Raw genomic sequence first — 16099 nt, 5'->3', positions numbered from 1 at the left:
CTGTCCAGGGACCCCCACGTGGGGGACCCGAAGCTAGGACGTGCGCAGCTCCATTGTAGAGAGTCGTACCGAAGGTAGACTTGGTAATCGTTGGCGAGAAGTAGGTAAGGAATTTGAAATGAATCAATTGAGAATGGGAGAAGAAAAGTGGGAAAGGAGCTCATGGAGGGGTAGAAATACCCCGGAGTGGAGTTGTCCGCCAGGGTAATTGTCTCAATCATGATTTGCACCATAAGGTTCACCGGGATGCGCAAATCATGAGAAATAGAGCTCCAAGGTTTCCCTGATTGGGCTCGTCCGTAACTCTATTGCTGGAGATATCCACACACTTCCGAATCCAACCGGGAGCACACCCGACATCGCAGACCCTTACGTTATAGCTGTGACGAAAAGTCGTTCAATTCACGAATCAAATTCCAAGTTAAAACAAATAAAGGCTTCAAGATGCATGGATATGAAGGTCAAATTACAAGGTGACGTCAGGTGGAGAGGTCCACTCCGAGAAAGAAAAACAACACCAAATGCTACCCGTTAACATGAGCAAGTGCATAAACAAAAGAAACAGAAAACAAAATCCATAGAAGAATCCTATCACTCTTCATCCTTAGCGTCGTCCCCATTTACCGAAATGCTGTCCAGGGGAGACTGTGGTCGGTCACCAGACTTCCGAGTCCGGAGCGTGAGTGGATAAAAGTGCTCATCGGGTTCTTCTTCCTCACTGCGGGGTTGTTAGCGTCTGGAAGATCATTGCCTAATAACTGAAAACATGAGACAAAAGGTGGGGACTCAACGTACGGAAGCTTCCAGGCGACATAGTCTTCGGTGCTCAAGCCCTCGCGGCCTTCCTGGAGTGAAGCAAAATCACCGGGGGTCATCATTCCCGAGCGATCCCGAGGAGAACCCGGAACAGAAAGAGGACGGGAGATCTTCTGATCGGTACCTCCGATGATATCGAAATAATCTTCTTTCTCGTCAAAGGAGGAGGGATAGGCTGTGGCTAAAATTAGCAATTGTTCTGAACACAACAGTTTGGAAAGGGATCAAATCATACCTCTACGGAGAGCCAATTGGCGCGCCTTGACGTATTCCAGACCCATACGCTTCCAGTCAAGCAAATCACTCAGTCTTTCTGTCCGGTTACGCTGGTTGATACGTTGACGCCGGCTCTTGGTGGTGAAGTTGAACATGAAGTCAGTCAGCTGGTTGACCGAATCGTCCACTCCCTTCGACCGACGGTCTACAATGTAGATGCCGTAGTCCGACGAGTTCTCAATCAATTCTTCCATGTAGCATCCGAATCCTGACAGATTTGTAGTGATACTTGGCACACCCATCACGGTGCACTCGGCCGGAGTGTATCCCCAGGGCTCGTAGTAGGAGGGGAACACTCCCAAGTGGGTTCCACGAACAAAGTCATCATAGTCAAGTGGCAGCACCGGGTTCGAAGCGTTGAGGAACTCAGGATGGAACACAATTTTGACGCGGTCGGAGGAGTTGTTAAACATCTCCACGCGACGCAGCTGGTTCAAAATGGGATCCTCGTGGTCATTAACCATGTTGTGCGTGACAATAGGAGGAAGGCCGTGGCGTTTCATCGCGAACAGGCGACGGCGCAAAAGAACCCGATCTTGGCTGGTGATGAGATCCTTCTCATCGGGCATGTTGTCACCCTCCTTCCACGAAAGGCAACGCTCATACATCCGCTTTCCAATGCCCTGCTCAATGTTCTCAATTGTATCGCGGAGGGACTTGACCACGGCCTGTCCCTTGAGCGACTCCACCGTCAAGGAAGAGGTTTGCGCGGGCATGATGATGAAGGCGACCACTGTAGTAGTTGAGCCGCTGGTCTTCAATCGATGGTTGAGACGAGCCAATCCCTCGATAAACATGTCCACTCCCTTATTCCGGTACTCGTACCGACCAGCGGTGAAGAGGTAAAGAGTGTCATCCAGATCGAAATCATTGTGACCGTAGAAGTGACCGCGAACAAAATCATTGATCTTCTCCTTAGCTTGCGAGTGCAAGTTCTGGAACTCGTGCATGGCGGAGAATTTCTTGACATTCAGACCGTTCGGGAGGACACCATCGGGCTTGCGCTTGAGCAAATGCTCGCTCTCAAAAGCCGTAATGTGGGACACTGTAGTGAAGACGTCTGCGCTGTGCGCAGCCGCGCGTTCAATGCAGTACCGGTGGTAGATTCCACGCTTCCCAGCCTCGGCATCCACATCGAAATGTTGGAGGTTATTGTAGAAATCCACTGAGCCAGCACAGAGATAACGACCCAGCAGAGTAGCGTGTGTGGTGAAAATGGTGGTCAGATCCATGTGACGCCTCTTGGTCAATGGCAAGGCCACACCAGCTAGCCATTCGTGGAAATGAGCCACCACGGCCCGACGGCGCTCGTGGGCGATGTACTACAGGCAATCGAGTCAGTACACGCGCAATAAGATAGTTTCTTCCACCGAGATTCAATTCAACATACCTCGCCCAGGAACCATGCGACCAAGTATCCAAAGACAATGGCCTCGTTGGTTTCGTGATCGGCAGCGGGCGCCGGGATGCCGGAGGTGTTCCACAGATCGCCCTTCCACTCGTCCAGCCATCGGTAACCCGTGCCGGTATTGATGAGCAGCACCCGCGGGGCCCCTTCAATCAGCCAGCGACCGTAGACGATCTCAATGCCACGCTCTTTCATAGATGCGATGGTATCACGCATAGCTGGGCTGGACGGTGTAAGTTCTTCCACCTCAACGGCGGCCGAAGCTCGATTCAAAGGTCCGATCATGGTGTAGCGCTCGCCGTACTCAGCCGTAGTGACGGGCGCCTTAGACTTCAGTACCGAGTAGATGCCGCCCACCCTGTTGGCCACCTCCGTCGCCACTTCAAAGAGCATGTGATTGCGAACATCGCGCTTAATCGGCTCAGAGCCGTTCTCGTCAGCCATTGCAAGCAAGAATCCCCCAAGAAAAAAGATGTAAAATTCAACAGAAGGTTGCAGAGGGGAGAAGAGGGGAAAAGGTTGAGAGCTTTGGAACCAGAAGCCGGGAGGATTGAGCTCCGGACTCGGTCTGTGCGGGGATACGCGGGATCCCAGTTTTTTGACTTCCCCAGAGTTGGCTGGGGAACAAAAAGAAAAAAGGAAATCTTGGTAATTATATTAGCTGGAGAAGCTTACGAGCTTTGTTTCTAAATAAAATTCGACCCTCTGATCTCACCTCACCTCGCCCCCATAGCTATAGCAATAACTCCGCTCACGAATACGGTTACAGCACGAACAAAACGTCCCGCATACTACAACCGGGCTAACTGCGGCTGGGCAACACCGTGTGACCAAAGACCTCTTGAATCCTTGGTTCATAGATGAAATTTCCTTCCAAACCAGCCACCGGTCAAGCTAGTCCCTTTTGGACAATTGATTTTTTTTCAATGATATAAAAGACTATGGAAGAGTTTTTTACCCCTGACCAACTTTCAGGCCCAATGTAACACTGCTGACCTTAGTGTTTTAAAGTATTCTTTTCTTATAGCTCGGCGTCAGTTCGGCCCGTGCTAGTCGATCCATTGTAAATCTTCAATGCACTCCAATCATTGTCTTTTTTTTCTGCGGCGCACTGATTTTTCTCCTGCACGGGGGCGCCACTGAAACGGGAATCAGGTTTATCGTGAAGCTGGTCTGGGGAAAGCTGATCGGATGATGTCATAGCGGGTCTGAAGATCTGTCATCTGGTCGGTTATCCACAAATTATCAAGATATTACGATACTAAAGCGGCACTAAAGCTAGCTAGGCTGAAAATTCGAAAGCTAACATAATGTACCTGGGCATCAAACCTATATCGTAAGGTCCTTTCAGCATGACTAATTCATCCTTGATAACCGTGCAACCCACAATGCATTGATATCTCTTTGTCTCGTGCTTAGGCGCCGGATTCTCTATCTTGTGCTTTGTTTGAAGCCCTTTGTGGCGAGTCAAGTGACATAATCCAATTCTTTAATATTGTGAGGCTCAAGTTTAATGCTAAAAGGATCAAAGGCTAAATATCGCGATACATCTGTGACCTTCCAGCTTGTATATAAGTCCGACCTTTTTATCGCCGAAAACTACAACGCCACTTTTACTGAACTTGTAGTCCTTCACCTCTTCCTACTTGGATATCAATATTCGGGACTAGTAGTACCTCCCCGTACCGCCGATTGAGATCAGCAATCCGTGCTATTCAGGCCTCGGCAATGTCTTGTCATGAATAGTCATTCGCACCCAGATTCCCATTCAACCTGCTCCCGACAGCTTCCATTTCCATTCAATATAGCATCTCGAATCTGGCGGCGACTATGGCATGAAGTCCTACTATCCTGCCAGAAGGTTCCGCCCTCGTCTGGTGCTAGAATACCTCTGACGCCCTCCCTAACCCAGTCCAATGAAGAGACACAGGACTCCCCACCGAGCTACCGACCCGTTCCCTACGATGGTGTCTCATCCTTAATGGACGTAGACTACCTTCGGGGTAACATCAACCGGGATGGCATATCACAGGACGGCCGATTGGATTCATTACGAGTAGTCAATCCGGACATACGCACGCCAAGATCCAGTACAATCTCTTATTACGACATGTTTGATGATATTGATGATAGAGTAGGACGACGGAGTTCTCATGTGCCCTGTCTCCCCGATTTCTGGTTTACAAGAGCTCCAACACCACCCTTGTCTATCAGCATTGGACTGGGCCTCCAACAAGTAGGAGAATCCATGATGTCGAACAGACAGTCGGTGCACACTGAATCGTGCCTTTCTCCAGCGACCGAGAGTATGCCGGAGGAAAAAGCAGCCCCGACTAGTCCGAATGATCGTCCCTTTCCTGAGAGACCTCAAGGCCTTCCCCCGGGCGGGTTCTCTCGCGCGATGGGATTTTTCATGCCACAACTATCTCCCAGTTTATCGGAAGCTGACATAATCCAGGATTGTCGTCTGGAAGATAATAGCGATGTTGATACGGCTCCAAGCCCACGACCCTGTGTCTCATCAATTCACTCAGACCTCGGATCTTCATTAAGCTTTGCCAAATATCGCAGCCAATGGCTGCAAAATTGCCAATCGTCACTGACAGCTTCTCGGCCAACTGCTCCAGATCCACCGGAGCCTGAGGTTGTGATCTCAAGCCACCGGCACCAGCCATCTGGTGTTTCCGCATCTGGCAATCCAGGTGGGGCTCGTAGAGTCTTTAACAATTATTCCAACAGCTCCTCATCTAGTCTGTTAGTCACATCGCAATCTTCTCATTGGCGGTATCGCGGCCTTTTTGAGAGCATTCTCAACTTGCCTTATCTCTCACTGACTCTGGCTGCAGGTACGGCTGCTCAGAAGCGTAGATTTGGCTAGGAAGGCCGAATAGATCAGATACAAAAAAAAATATAAAAAAAATAGTGCATTTCCTTATTAGTCTAGCGATCAATAGAATAATTTCAGTCATTGACGCCAAATTGCAATTCGAAGCGTGGGAAAACCTGTTGTTGGTTTTAGACTAAATTTGGAATTAGAATCCGTGATCCGTGCGTCAGGGTCCAGTGAACAGGCACGCCTTTCTTCCCGGACAAAAACGTTTTCAATGCTACTTCCATCTTTTTCTCTTCTAGACCAAGACCTATGTCATTAGACATCCACTGGATCCTTCTATAGATGGGTCAATCATTCGATCAGCCAAAGATCAATGCCTATTCGTTGATGAAGTCATGTCTCCACAATGACTTCATGATGCTGTCACTGTTGTCTATGTATGAACAAGTATACTGGTTGACGAGTCGATGAGCTCCATGGACAGGTATTTAAATGCTGGCTCGTGGCCCTTCAAAGACCTCTTCATTATACTCTTCCAAATCCTTACAACCTATTCACAATCTCTCAAGGTATGTGGCTCTCAAACACCTCAATTGCTTCCTAGAAAGCCAGAAACTTATTATTTAATCGAATAGACACTTCCACTCCCACTCAATTATCCACATATCCTTCACAATGGTCCGCGGCGCCGAATACGACAACGGAGTTCCCCAGTCCGACAACGCCATTGAGGCTGGCGAGACTAAGGCCCACGGTGTCGGCAACAACGTTAGTATTCCAATTATGAATATATTATAATATTTAGCAGACATCTAACATCTTATTCCACAGGATGCCCCTCTGAACCACACCCAGAAGGTCGCTCCCATGCCCGAGGAGACTGGCTCGCAGCGCAATGATGTCTTCCCCGGTTTCAGCGGCGCCCGCCCTAACCACTCTGGCAGTGGCAAGGGTGGTCACGAGCCCAAGACTCTGGGTGAGAACAAGGGTCTTGGTTCCCAGCCCGGCGTTTAAACACGACATTTCCGAACATACATGACATCACTTTATCTTAATCTCCCTTGATGGGAGAAACACCTTAAAAGCATCAAGGTGGCACGAGTTACGCATCATTTTTGTATACGTACGCTGCGCGATCCGAACTGGAGTCTGGATCTATTCCTAAGGCTTTTAGCTAGTCAAAGCTTGAATATGAAATATTGTACAACTATTCATTTGTTCCGGGATATTATTAGAGCTGTGTAATGCCTAGATATGAACGTCCCTCCGAGATAACGAGCTACATATATCGTAATCCTGTAGATCATTTAGATGGCAAGCTCCAATGTCTCTCCTTCGCACCGTGCCAACTTAGACCTAAAACCATGTATGCCGGCAACACACTTCCCCCTACATGGACTATCCCTTTTGAGTCCACTTTGGTGGGGTGAGTTGTCACTGAGTACGATCACAGGTTTCACTGAATGACTATATATATAAATGCATCACGTGCGAACTTGTAGCCGAAGATGTTTCCGAGGTAATTGACGACAGCCTTGGGGATTCCAGCAGCGCGCTATAACTAGAATTTTGATCAGAGATCCGTATGCCAAATTCCAGGTTCAGTCTGGGCAGAGCTAACAAGCTCATCGCCCACTTAGGCTCGTTCAGAAGAATTACGGCCAGGGCGAGAGATAACATGGCTACAGCAGACCTATGAGACATCAGGTTAGGATATTGATTTTGTGTCTAATACAAACGCCATGCAAACGCCATCATGGTCAAACCCACTTGAATCTCATTGACCCATGGATTACTAGAATAGGTTACTCCTACCTTGGCGCCTCCATACCCCGTTCCATAGGTAACCTCCTACATACAAGCCTTGATATCAGCCTCCGACCTCTCTCTCGTTCCTTTGTCTTCTCCCTCCTTGCACTCCTCACCCTCTTTCTATCTTTTACTTTTTCCGCGCCACTGATGCCTTTCAACCTACCGGAGTCACATTACCGAGCCTCTAGATAGAACAGCGCTTTCCCCTCTTGTTTGCTTCTTCTCTCCTCATGCCACCACAATTCACTCTATCCTGTCTGGCTCATCCCTTTCTGTGTACTCGTATTACTCTTTCTGGTTTCGAGAGACATTACTATGAATGGAGTCTTCCAGTATCCAGTATATCTCTCCAATCTCTCCAAGCGAGATTCTCCTTGTCATTCTCTCTCACCTGCCATCTCACAATGATGCAGCAGCGCTGTCTCTATCGTTGGCATCGACTTTGTGATATGTCCAACCGGCACAAATACCGCCGCGTAAAACTCCACGGGACCTTTGGACATGGCAGTGGCTTTCAAAATGCTCTGGTCGATCCTGAAGACCCCTCGTTATGGGGAGTATGTTCGCCACGTGGAGCTGAACCGATCCATATCATTAGGTCGTTGGTATGTCAAGTCATACATAATCAGGTCACCGCAACGGTCCCTCCAACCAGATGACCAAGTACGCCTGACTGCGGCGATCAAGCAGGCCGGCTTTCAATGCCCGGAAAAACAGGAGAAGATGCTCAATATTCTACTACAGAATCCGGATAACATGGAGTACCTCCCCTTTCTCTATACTTCCCCTCCATTCTTTTGTTTAACTCTGACTTTCATTAGCCAACATGACCCCTGAGCCCCGGTATTCGCCCAGGCGTTGGCAGCTTTACTTGTCAGCTTTACTTGTCAGCGTTTCGCCATTTTTAGAATCACTGAGTCTTTGCTCAGTCAGCCACGAACTATCGGAATTCGAAAAAAAACGGCCATTTTCAACGGGACTCCACTCGACAGAAAGGATTATTTCTTTAAGGAGTTCTTGGACCGGGCGAACAGTATCCCGCAGGAGACCCTGTCTTTCCTTCATCATCTTCGAGAGGTCCGATTTCTTGTCGATGCCGATACAATACTCAACCGCAGTTATGAGTTTGCGCCCTGTGATCTGTCTAGCAGCCTCAACTTGGTACGCCAACTCCCCGTAGCAAAATCCATCTGAGTGGTCTCGATCTCGAGCAGGGAGTTACAGGTGCATGAGCTTCCACCCCAATCCGCAAATTATACTAGCATTACCATTCGGATCTCCGCTATGGAGTACTACCATCTAGTGCCTCTCATCAAGTCCGCCAAGAGACTAGAAGAGTTTACGTATGCGGTCGGTGGCCGAAGGCCGATAGCTCGCGCACCCTGCATTTTCCGCCCAGATGGCGTCTTCCAGGCGCTCCACTCACACGCTGATTCTTTGACAAATCTAGATTTGGATGTTGAGGCCGAAACCCCACTGGCGGTGACATTCTATCCTGGCATTTCGGGCTATGTGTTGGTACACCCAGCGCTCCAGCCAGAGCACAGCTCGCCTCTCGCTCTTCGTGGGCTTACGAAGTTGAAAAAATTGAGCCTCGGAATCCATATTCTCTACTACCCGTCGCGAGGAATCGGTGCTGATCGGGTTGATGATGCCTCATTTGCTATTGTGGATCATCTCCCACCAAATTTGGAAGCGCTTTGCATCTATGGGTACCCCAGAGGGATGAAACCGCAGGCTAGAGATCTTCCGGATGATGTGTTTGACAGGCAATTGGAGAGGCTACTTGCTGAGAAGCATACCAAACTACCCCGATTGTCATGTATCGAGGGCATTGATGAATTCATCAAAATTGGGACTACTATCCAGCAGACAGAGACTGACGATGAGTATTGGGAGAGCGAGACAGATGATGAGTGGACTGATCATGAATACGAATAGTTGGTACGAATTTGCCTGCCCTGCTCAACAGCATTTGAGTGACGCGAACTTATGAGGGTACATATCCAGTTTGAGGTTCTAAATCACCCGGGGATACCACGCATTCCTGCTTGCACAATTTTCAGCCCTATGAAGTGTCAGATGAGATTGTTATTAGTTTTGTCTAATTCAGACGCCATGGTTACTATTAACCCCACCTGGATCTAATACATGTAAACGCTGAAACATGTTATATGTAAAACATGTCATAAGCGGAACATGTTATTCATAAAACATGTAACATGTAAATAGAAGGGACCTTATATTATAGTTCCATAAATTATAAAGTACTAGGAATTATTGTTATATTCACTACTATCGAGCTCAGAAAGAACTGCCTTGAATCTGTCCACTATATTGAAGAGTAAAGTAGAAAAATCAGAACTATTCACAGGTCTTTCCCTAAGAAATGGTTCTTAGTCTTGGCTTCTTGGCCAAATATCTACGGCTGCCAGATAAAGCATTTGGCTAGTCCATCATAAGCAGGTAGACTTATTCTTTGTTTGAGGATTTATAAAGATGTAAAGAAAAATAGGACATAGAAGAATGAGAAAACGAAAGAGAAAGGAAAAGACAAAGCTGTACAAGAGTAAACCCGCGTTCGGAAAGCTAGACTGGGGCATTTGGGCGTAATATCGATCGGTCGGTCGTTGTCGCATTGGGTTGCATAACCGGTTGGCGCTTTGGGAATTGACAGTCGCAGTCGCTTTGGGCCTTCAAGCACGAGGGAGCTTCTCGAGGATAACCAGAACCGCCTTGTCGCCGTGACCTTTTACATAGTCTATAAGTTCCTCAGTAACACCAACCACACCTTCAGCCTTCAACTTCGCAACTTCATCCTTGAAACCACCCGAAACCCAAATCTCATCAAGAATAGTAGCAACAACAATACCATTCGTCTTAGTAACCCGGACAAGTTCGCGTAGAGCAGGATCGGGGCCAACGTGGCCAAGGGTAAATGTGCCAACGCACACAACGGTATCGTAGGTTTCGTCGGGCTTCGCGATAGGTCGGTTCATATCCGCTTGATCTAGATTCCGATAAACGCCAGTATCTCTGGCAATGTCAAGCATAGGGACAGATAGGTCAATTCCATCGATTGCTTTGGGGCGGGCAATTGAAAGTGCCTGCCCCACGAGTCCAGTTCCACAACCAGCATCCAGGATGACGCTGTTGGCAGGACCATTGGTTTTCGCGTATTTGAGAGCTGTCTGGGCAACGAGCACGGGAGCAACATACTCCTGAGCCTCGTCGCCAACTTCGTCGTTGTATGTTGCAGCCCACTTATCGTAGATGGACATGCATTCTTTACTGTTAGGGCTGTCTCGAGCCTGTTGGAGGTACAGAGCTGGAGACGGAGCAGGCATTGCAGGAGACATATTGACAGGAGTTGATGCCTGAAAGATGTGTTGAAAGGGAGTTAGGAAGTTTGAAGAGGCTTGTAAGATTGTGTTCGCAATAATTAGACTTCTTTCACGTACATGTCTTGTTCTTATAGCTTTGAAAACTACATGTATTAGTATTTTCTTTTACGAGTACTGACTAGCGTAATACGCAAAAATGCGGGGTTTTCGCGAATCCTACCCAAAGCGATGCCGCTTCGTCGATCGGTGATGTCGGTGGTCAATGATCTCCGGTATACTCCGGCCCCGCGCTAAAAAAGAAAAGGCACCTGCAAGTAATAACACGCAGTATGCATTGAAATAACCATGGTTCTATTTAACAGACCTCTTCAATGTCACTACAATTGCTTTTCTTTCCCGCTCGTAACATCAGACCACCGTTAAGTCAGGGAAAATCCTACACTGTCCCGCTGATTATCAACAATGAGGGATGAAACTGTATGAAATCGTCAGCACCAATCGTGTCATAGTACATCCCCGCGTGCATCGTCAACAGCGGAGACAACTTGCATGTGCATTGGCAATTTTCCTTGAGGTGTCTGTGCAACGTAAAACAGGTTTAGATCAAGTTTTAGATGATACAGGATACTTGACATAATCTATTCTCGTAAAGGGGTATTGGTATCGTGTTCAACCAATCAGCCTCAAAGCTACTTCTTTCAAATATGGTTTTCTCCAGGAATTTACCACACTGTTTGACTATTGCCCCGCCTTGATTGGTATCATTCGGTCACTCTTTGCAGTCTAATCAATGCGTCGTAGCTTTCAATGGCTTCTGGTGATTATAGCCATGGCCAAAGCCATGCGGCGTCCTCTTCACTGATTCTTCAAAGAGATGATCCAGGGCGGTACCTGATGGAGTCGATGAGGGGAGACCAGCCGAGACATCCTTTGATCCAATCCACTCAATCTTCCCAACAGAGTGGATATGATGTGCATTGCGGGCCCGGGGGCCAGTGCTCCTACTGTACGTCAGCCATTGACTGCAGCCTGCAACAGATGTGGAGGACCGAAAGAGGGGCTAGGGAGCATGTGGGGAGCTCGAAGAGGCTCCGGAGGCTGGATCTCACCATCCGGACCTTCGAAGAGAAATGCCTGCAATTGGGCTTTCCACCGTCATTCTGAGAAGTCAATGGCTTGCATGAGAATAATCACAACATAGAAGCTTGTAACTGCTAATTTATTTCTTTTTCCATAAGCGCCATAAGCCTAGAAAAGGCCTTTTTGTGCTCAGACATGCTCGTCGGGCGTAGCCCCACCTTGGCACAGATGGTATGGTACATGCAGCTGCCAATACAAGCTGTGGTTTTAGGTCTCTGCAGTGAAGGTACATCGTCCGAATTCCCCTCAATTCATCCACCTCTAAGAACTCTGGTACTGAATATTTTCCTCAAATGGATTCATCAGTACAGGTGAGCCTAGTGGGTCTTCTTTTTAGGGGATATGATGCCATCTTTGACTTTAGAAAGACGTAACGCCCAAAGCTAGATATTGGAGGAACCGTTGTACAATGGCCTCGGCTGACTTGTCTCTGTGCTGGAGATCGATCCATATACAACAAGAGCTCAGCATTGATTCCTGATTTGTGAAAGGCCATCAGTATACAGGGTTGTGGATCTACGACACAAAGATAGAAGTTGGTACCAATATAGACGCTAAGCAGAATTAATTTCAAGTCACTCACAGGAAACGCCGGGCTAGTTCTATCAATGCATATCGTGGACAGGCTATGTTATGAGAATGCGTAGCAAATGACAAGAACGCTTCTGTACAGCTTCTAACAATGTCATACCGGTAGCTGAGAGGGCAACCTTGAGGAATTATATGTATAAGGGAGGATCATGATGGCGTTCATGTATCAAGAGAATGAATGTACGGTGAAGTCAAAATTGAACGGATCAAGACTGGGCAGAGCCAGATCCGTTTTCTTCTTGCTCGTCGTTGACAGGCTCGGACTGCTCCGAATCGAACATTGGGGCGGCAACACTCTTCGCTTGCACAAGCTGGAGAAGTTTATCTCCTAGGACGCCAGCGCCGTCGATCTTGGCCAGCTTGGTTCGGAAATGTTCGATGTCGATTTGCATCCTAGAATGGGCATTAGTACATAACATAAAACATGGATGCACGATTGTATGAAGACTAACCTCTTTTTACCAGTTTCAGACTGGACACTCGCCTCGTCAAAAGCTTTGACCCACTGGTCTCGGTAGCTGTTAAACACAGGCCCCATGATCATATCGACAGTCATTTCGGGTAAATGTTTACTCAGCACACGGTGTAGAGTACCCGTCTCCTTGGCCAAGGTCTCCATGTAGGCATGAACCGCAGAAGAATCATTTTCAGCATCCCAATCAATCTTCTTCATGGCATTAACATGGACCGTTGAGCGCGAGCTCATGATGTCCACAAGCTTTTCATGGATTCCGTTCTGGTGCTCCTGGCATAACCTTTTAACCTTGTCAAACTCGGCCATGACTTGGTTTCCTTGCCCATGACGACGCACAAATTCCCTGACATAAGGCACAAGAGCCACAACAAAGCTCAGCGCTTGGGATGAAAGTGCAAGATGTTTGGTTGTAATGTTTTTCAATCCCGCGCTACGCGTCGCACCGGCGCCAAGGATCAATTGAGAAGACCTGGAGTTAAAGAGCTTCAGAATCTCCAATAACTGAGGAGCAATGTCTTGGATCATATTCGGAATATTTGCCATGAGGAATTCGAATTCCTCAATACTGCACATGATGGCAACGGCCGAGTCTGGCAGGATGTATTTCTGTTCGTCGATAACCGCACTGCGCACCTTTTCTTTGCCTGATCCATTGACGGCAGAGCTGTTTTCCGAAGAATCGGTCTGCTCTTTCTCGTTGTAAGGTATCCAAATCTTGGAGACCTCTGTCCATGCCTCGATGTCTTTAGTGCTTGCGTCCAGGATGCGGGTCAAAATGGTGACCTGATTTTCTCCGAAATCACGCGCATCCCATCGGTCTGCATCCATGACTTTAACGATGCGATGGCGTTGTGCCTCGCCGAACCGGGAGATGAATTCGCGAATCTGATTACCTACGATTGTCCGAAGTGCAGTGCCGCCTCGGCCCGAAATGGCCTCGCATTCGTCCGCAAAAAGCCGGTTGAGAGTAAAGTATTTAAGAAATTCTTCCTTGGAAAGCTGGGCTGTCTGTTCAGATCGAACCTTCAGAACCTTGGTGACCTGTGATTGGGCAATATCCACCGCTTGACCAAGAAGACTTGACATGTCCAAGACTTGTAAGATCTCATCTTGAGCCATCTGAGCAGAAGGTGAAGGACGCCCATCCGGAGACTTGACAGTCATGTGTTGTGGGTTAGGGCTTCGAGGCGACTTCGCACCGACGGTCGGAGGATTTTCGAGGCCACTAGCAATATCCAGAAGAATCTTGACTTGTGTGCTTAATCGACGTAGGCATTCACTAATACCAGTATAGACCGCTAAGAGCATTTGATAGGCATCTTCAGGGTCAAGAGCGCGCAGGTTACGTGCAAGGACAGAAGACTTTTCTTGCTGGCTTCGCTGACGGTCCCCAACGGTTGAAACCGATACCATGGATTCATTGTCATCATCACTTGAGCTGGGTAGATGTTTTCGGATAAGCCCTTTCATCTCTCGCAACACAGCCCCCTTAAAGGAAGTTGCCGCAGGCGTGGTGAAGCGAGCTCGTGCAAGTCCAGTTAGCTGAACATGCAATCTGGATCGTAAATCATTATCAATGTTCATATATGCGGGAGATACCATCGATACAGGACGGTTTCCACCTCGTTGACGTAGGAAAGAGGAGCCCCAGCGCTGCAAAGTGACATCCGAGGACACGTTTTGGACGTGGCCACGCAAGTCACCCAGAAGATCATTCATAAAACGGGTTTCATATCCCATTCCGATACGCTGTCTTAATTGAGCAAGGTCTTCGGAGGCACCATCAAGAGCCTTGAGTCTTCGAAGATCAATTGCTCGTCGGGGGAGGTCTTTGTCATCCTCATCGGCAGGACGATCAGACACCTTCTCGCCAGCCATCAACTTCTCTACCTCTTCCAGTTCGTCAGAGGCAACCTCAATGTCACCCTGTTCAACTAAATCTTCACATCGAGAAACAGACTCTACCACGTCACGGAGCTGGGCCACGGCAGCAGCTAGCATGCGTACATTCTCTCTTCGTCGGCGTAGATTGACGATCTTCAAGCCACCCAATGCCATCTCCTTGTCGATTTTCTGGAGGTCTCGGCGCAGGACCTGAATTCTTTCAACTGAGTCGGCCGCCTCCGCATGTAATTCGCGTAAAGAACCCAGTGCCGTGAAGAATGATTTAGAGGCTGTCGAAATGGAGGAAATCAGATGGATTTCGACGGTATCCATATACCAAGAAAGCTTTTCTTGCAGAATAGCATTGGTGGCAAGTGCCTTTCTGCCGGTCTGAACAGGCTCCGGTGCACCTCCATTGGATTGCTGGTCGTCTTTGACAGGTGGCCGGGGTGGTCTCACCACTTCCGATTTTTCCGATATCACGTCAAAGGTTCGAGGATTCTCCAGGTGAAAGTCTTCTTCGAGATAAACAGATGGGATTGTCGACAGCGGTGTTACCGCAGGGCCTCGACCACGCAAGGAAGGCCGTCGGCCTCGTGGATCATAAGGCGAAGTTGGTCGTGAGCTGGTCGATATGGTGGAAGACCTCCGCTCCGGGCTCCATGGCATTAAAGATTCCGTGTATTCAGGCTTGGGTGACTTCATGTTCGGGGTTGTTGCGCCGTCTTCTCCGGTGCTTTCTTTCGACTGCTGGAAGACATCATACAGTGAGCCGACTTGCGACAAGTAAGGCTGAAACACCTTCGAGTCTACATGAGTGATGTTTGTCAAGGTCACCGGTGGAATGTCGCGGGATGACGGAGGTTTGTATCCAGTAGTCGAAACAGCGGTATGGGGGGTTAAGCCGGTTCGAGTGATCGGGGGCTGCAAGAGGGTCGAAATGGCTGTAGTGACATTCTCACATTAGTCTCCTTGTATTTATCCAGCTTGCACACTGCTAATTTATAGATCCTACCGTTTTGTCCGGACTCCGCAATAGATCCTTGGTGCTGTGAGACATCTAAGATCCCTCCAATGCTCACGATAGAGCTCGCCGTAGATCCCCTCCTCAGGGGGAACCGCTGAGGGGGAACTCGAGGCGACTCCAGCTGGGTCGTTGAATAGTGTGAGATAGATGGCGTGGATGCGCCAGACGCCAGACTGTCAATTGACTTGCGCGGGCTGTTCGCCATCTTGTCCACGTCCGCACGGCGGATGCGACAGCCACCGGGGTCGATCGTTGGGGAAGCTCGGGGTTATCTGATCATGACAGATCAACCACAAGGCCGCCGAGCTCAGGGCTCTAAAACCGCGTCCACCTTCAGCAAGAAGCTCCAGGTGCTGGGGTCTCGGATCTAGATTTGCTTCAAGCCTAGGTGAGTGCTGCCAAGCAGGTGTCGTGGCATTGTTTCCAAGGTGCCATGCCCAGCTCTACCCAATCGGGAAAGGCGCTAACCCCCGGATTAAACATTACTCCGCTC

General features: G+C 48.6%; 6 protein-coding genes across 6 annotated transcripts; 3 read left to right on the top strand and 3 right to left on the bottom strand.

Moving 5' to 3' along the window:
* Nucleotides 1-591: 591 nt before the first annotated feature.
* Nucleotides 592-2944, bottom strand: N7503_011679 (Glycogen synthase; the record flags this gene model as incomplete). Its single annotated transcript, XM_057071225.1, has 4 exons — nt 592-718; nt 796-991; nt 1052-2414; nt 2483-2944. The coding sequence occupies 4 exons, from the start codon at nt 2942-2944 to the stop codon at nt 592-594; spliced, it is 2148 nt and encodes a 715-aa protein (XP_056917836.1).
* Nucleotides 2945-4238: 1294 nt separating this feature from the next.
* N7503_011678 (uncharacterized protein) lies at nt 4239-5378 on the top strand (the record flags this gene model as incomplete). The annotated part of the gene is made up of 1 exon (XM_057071224.1): nt 4239-5378. The coding sequence occupies one exon, from the start codon at nt 4239-4241 to the stop codon at nt 5376-5378; it is 1140 nt and encodes a 379-aa protein (XP_056917835.1).
* Nucleotides 5379-6008: 630 nt separating this feature from the next.
* Nucleotides 6009-6347, top strand: N7503_011677 (uncharacterized protein; the record flags this gene model as incomplete). The annotated part of the gene is made up of 2 exons (XM_057071223.1): nt 6009-6101; nt 6165-6347. 2 exons carry the CDS (start codon nt 6009-6011, stop codon nt 6345-6347), a joined length of 276 nt encoding a protein of 91 aa, XP_056917834.1.
* A 1202-nt stretch (nt 6348-7549) lies between these two features.
* N7503_011676 (uncharacterized protein) lies at nt 7550-9086 on the top strand (the record flags this gene model as incomplete). The annotated part of the gene is made up of 5 exons (XM_057071222.1): nt 7550-7702; nt 7744-7750; nt 7967-7988; nt 8054-8306; nt 8370-9086. 5 exons carry the CDS (start codon nt 7550-7552, stop codon nt 9084-9086), a joined length of 1152 nt encoding a protein of 383 aa, XP_056917833.1.
* Nucleotides 9087-9841: 755 nt separating this feature from the next.
* N7503_011675 (class I SAM-dependent DNA methyltransferase) lies at nt 9842-10504 on the bottom strand (the record flags this gene model as incomplete). The annotated part of the gene is made up of 1 exon (XM_057071221.1): nt 9842-10504. The coding sequence occupies one exon, from the start codon at nt 10502-10504 to the stop codon at nt 9842-9844; it is 663 nt and encodes a 220-aa protein (XP_056917832.1).
* A 1922-nt stretch (nt 10505-12426) lies between these two features.
* N7503_011674 (vacuolar protein sorting-associated protein 54) lies at nt 12427-15811 on the bottom strand (the record flags this gene model as incomplete). Its single annotated transcript, XM_057071220.1, has 3 exons — nt 12427-12613; nt 12673-15523; nt 15595-15811. The coding sequence occupies 3 exons, from the start codon at nt 15809-15811 to the stop codon at nt 12427-12429; spliced, it is 3255 nt and encodes a 1084-aa protein (XP_056917831.1).
* Between the last annotated feature and the right edge of the window lie 288 nt (nt 15812-16099).

This window comes from Penicillium pulvis (assembly GCF_028828015.1).
Source record: "Penicillium pulvis strain IBT 33274 chromosome Unknown scaffold_8_segment0_segment0, whole genome shotgun sequence".
NCBI lineage: Eukaryota > Fungi > Ascomycota > Eurotiomycetes > Eurotiales > Aspergillaceae > Penicillium > Penicillium pulvis.
The sequence above is the reverse complement of the archived record's forward strand: the minus strand, read 5'-3'. Positions and strand labels throughout refer to the sequence as shown.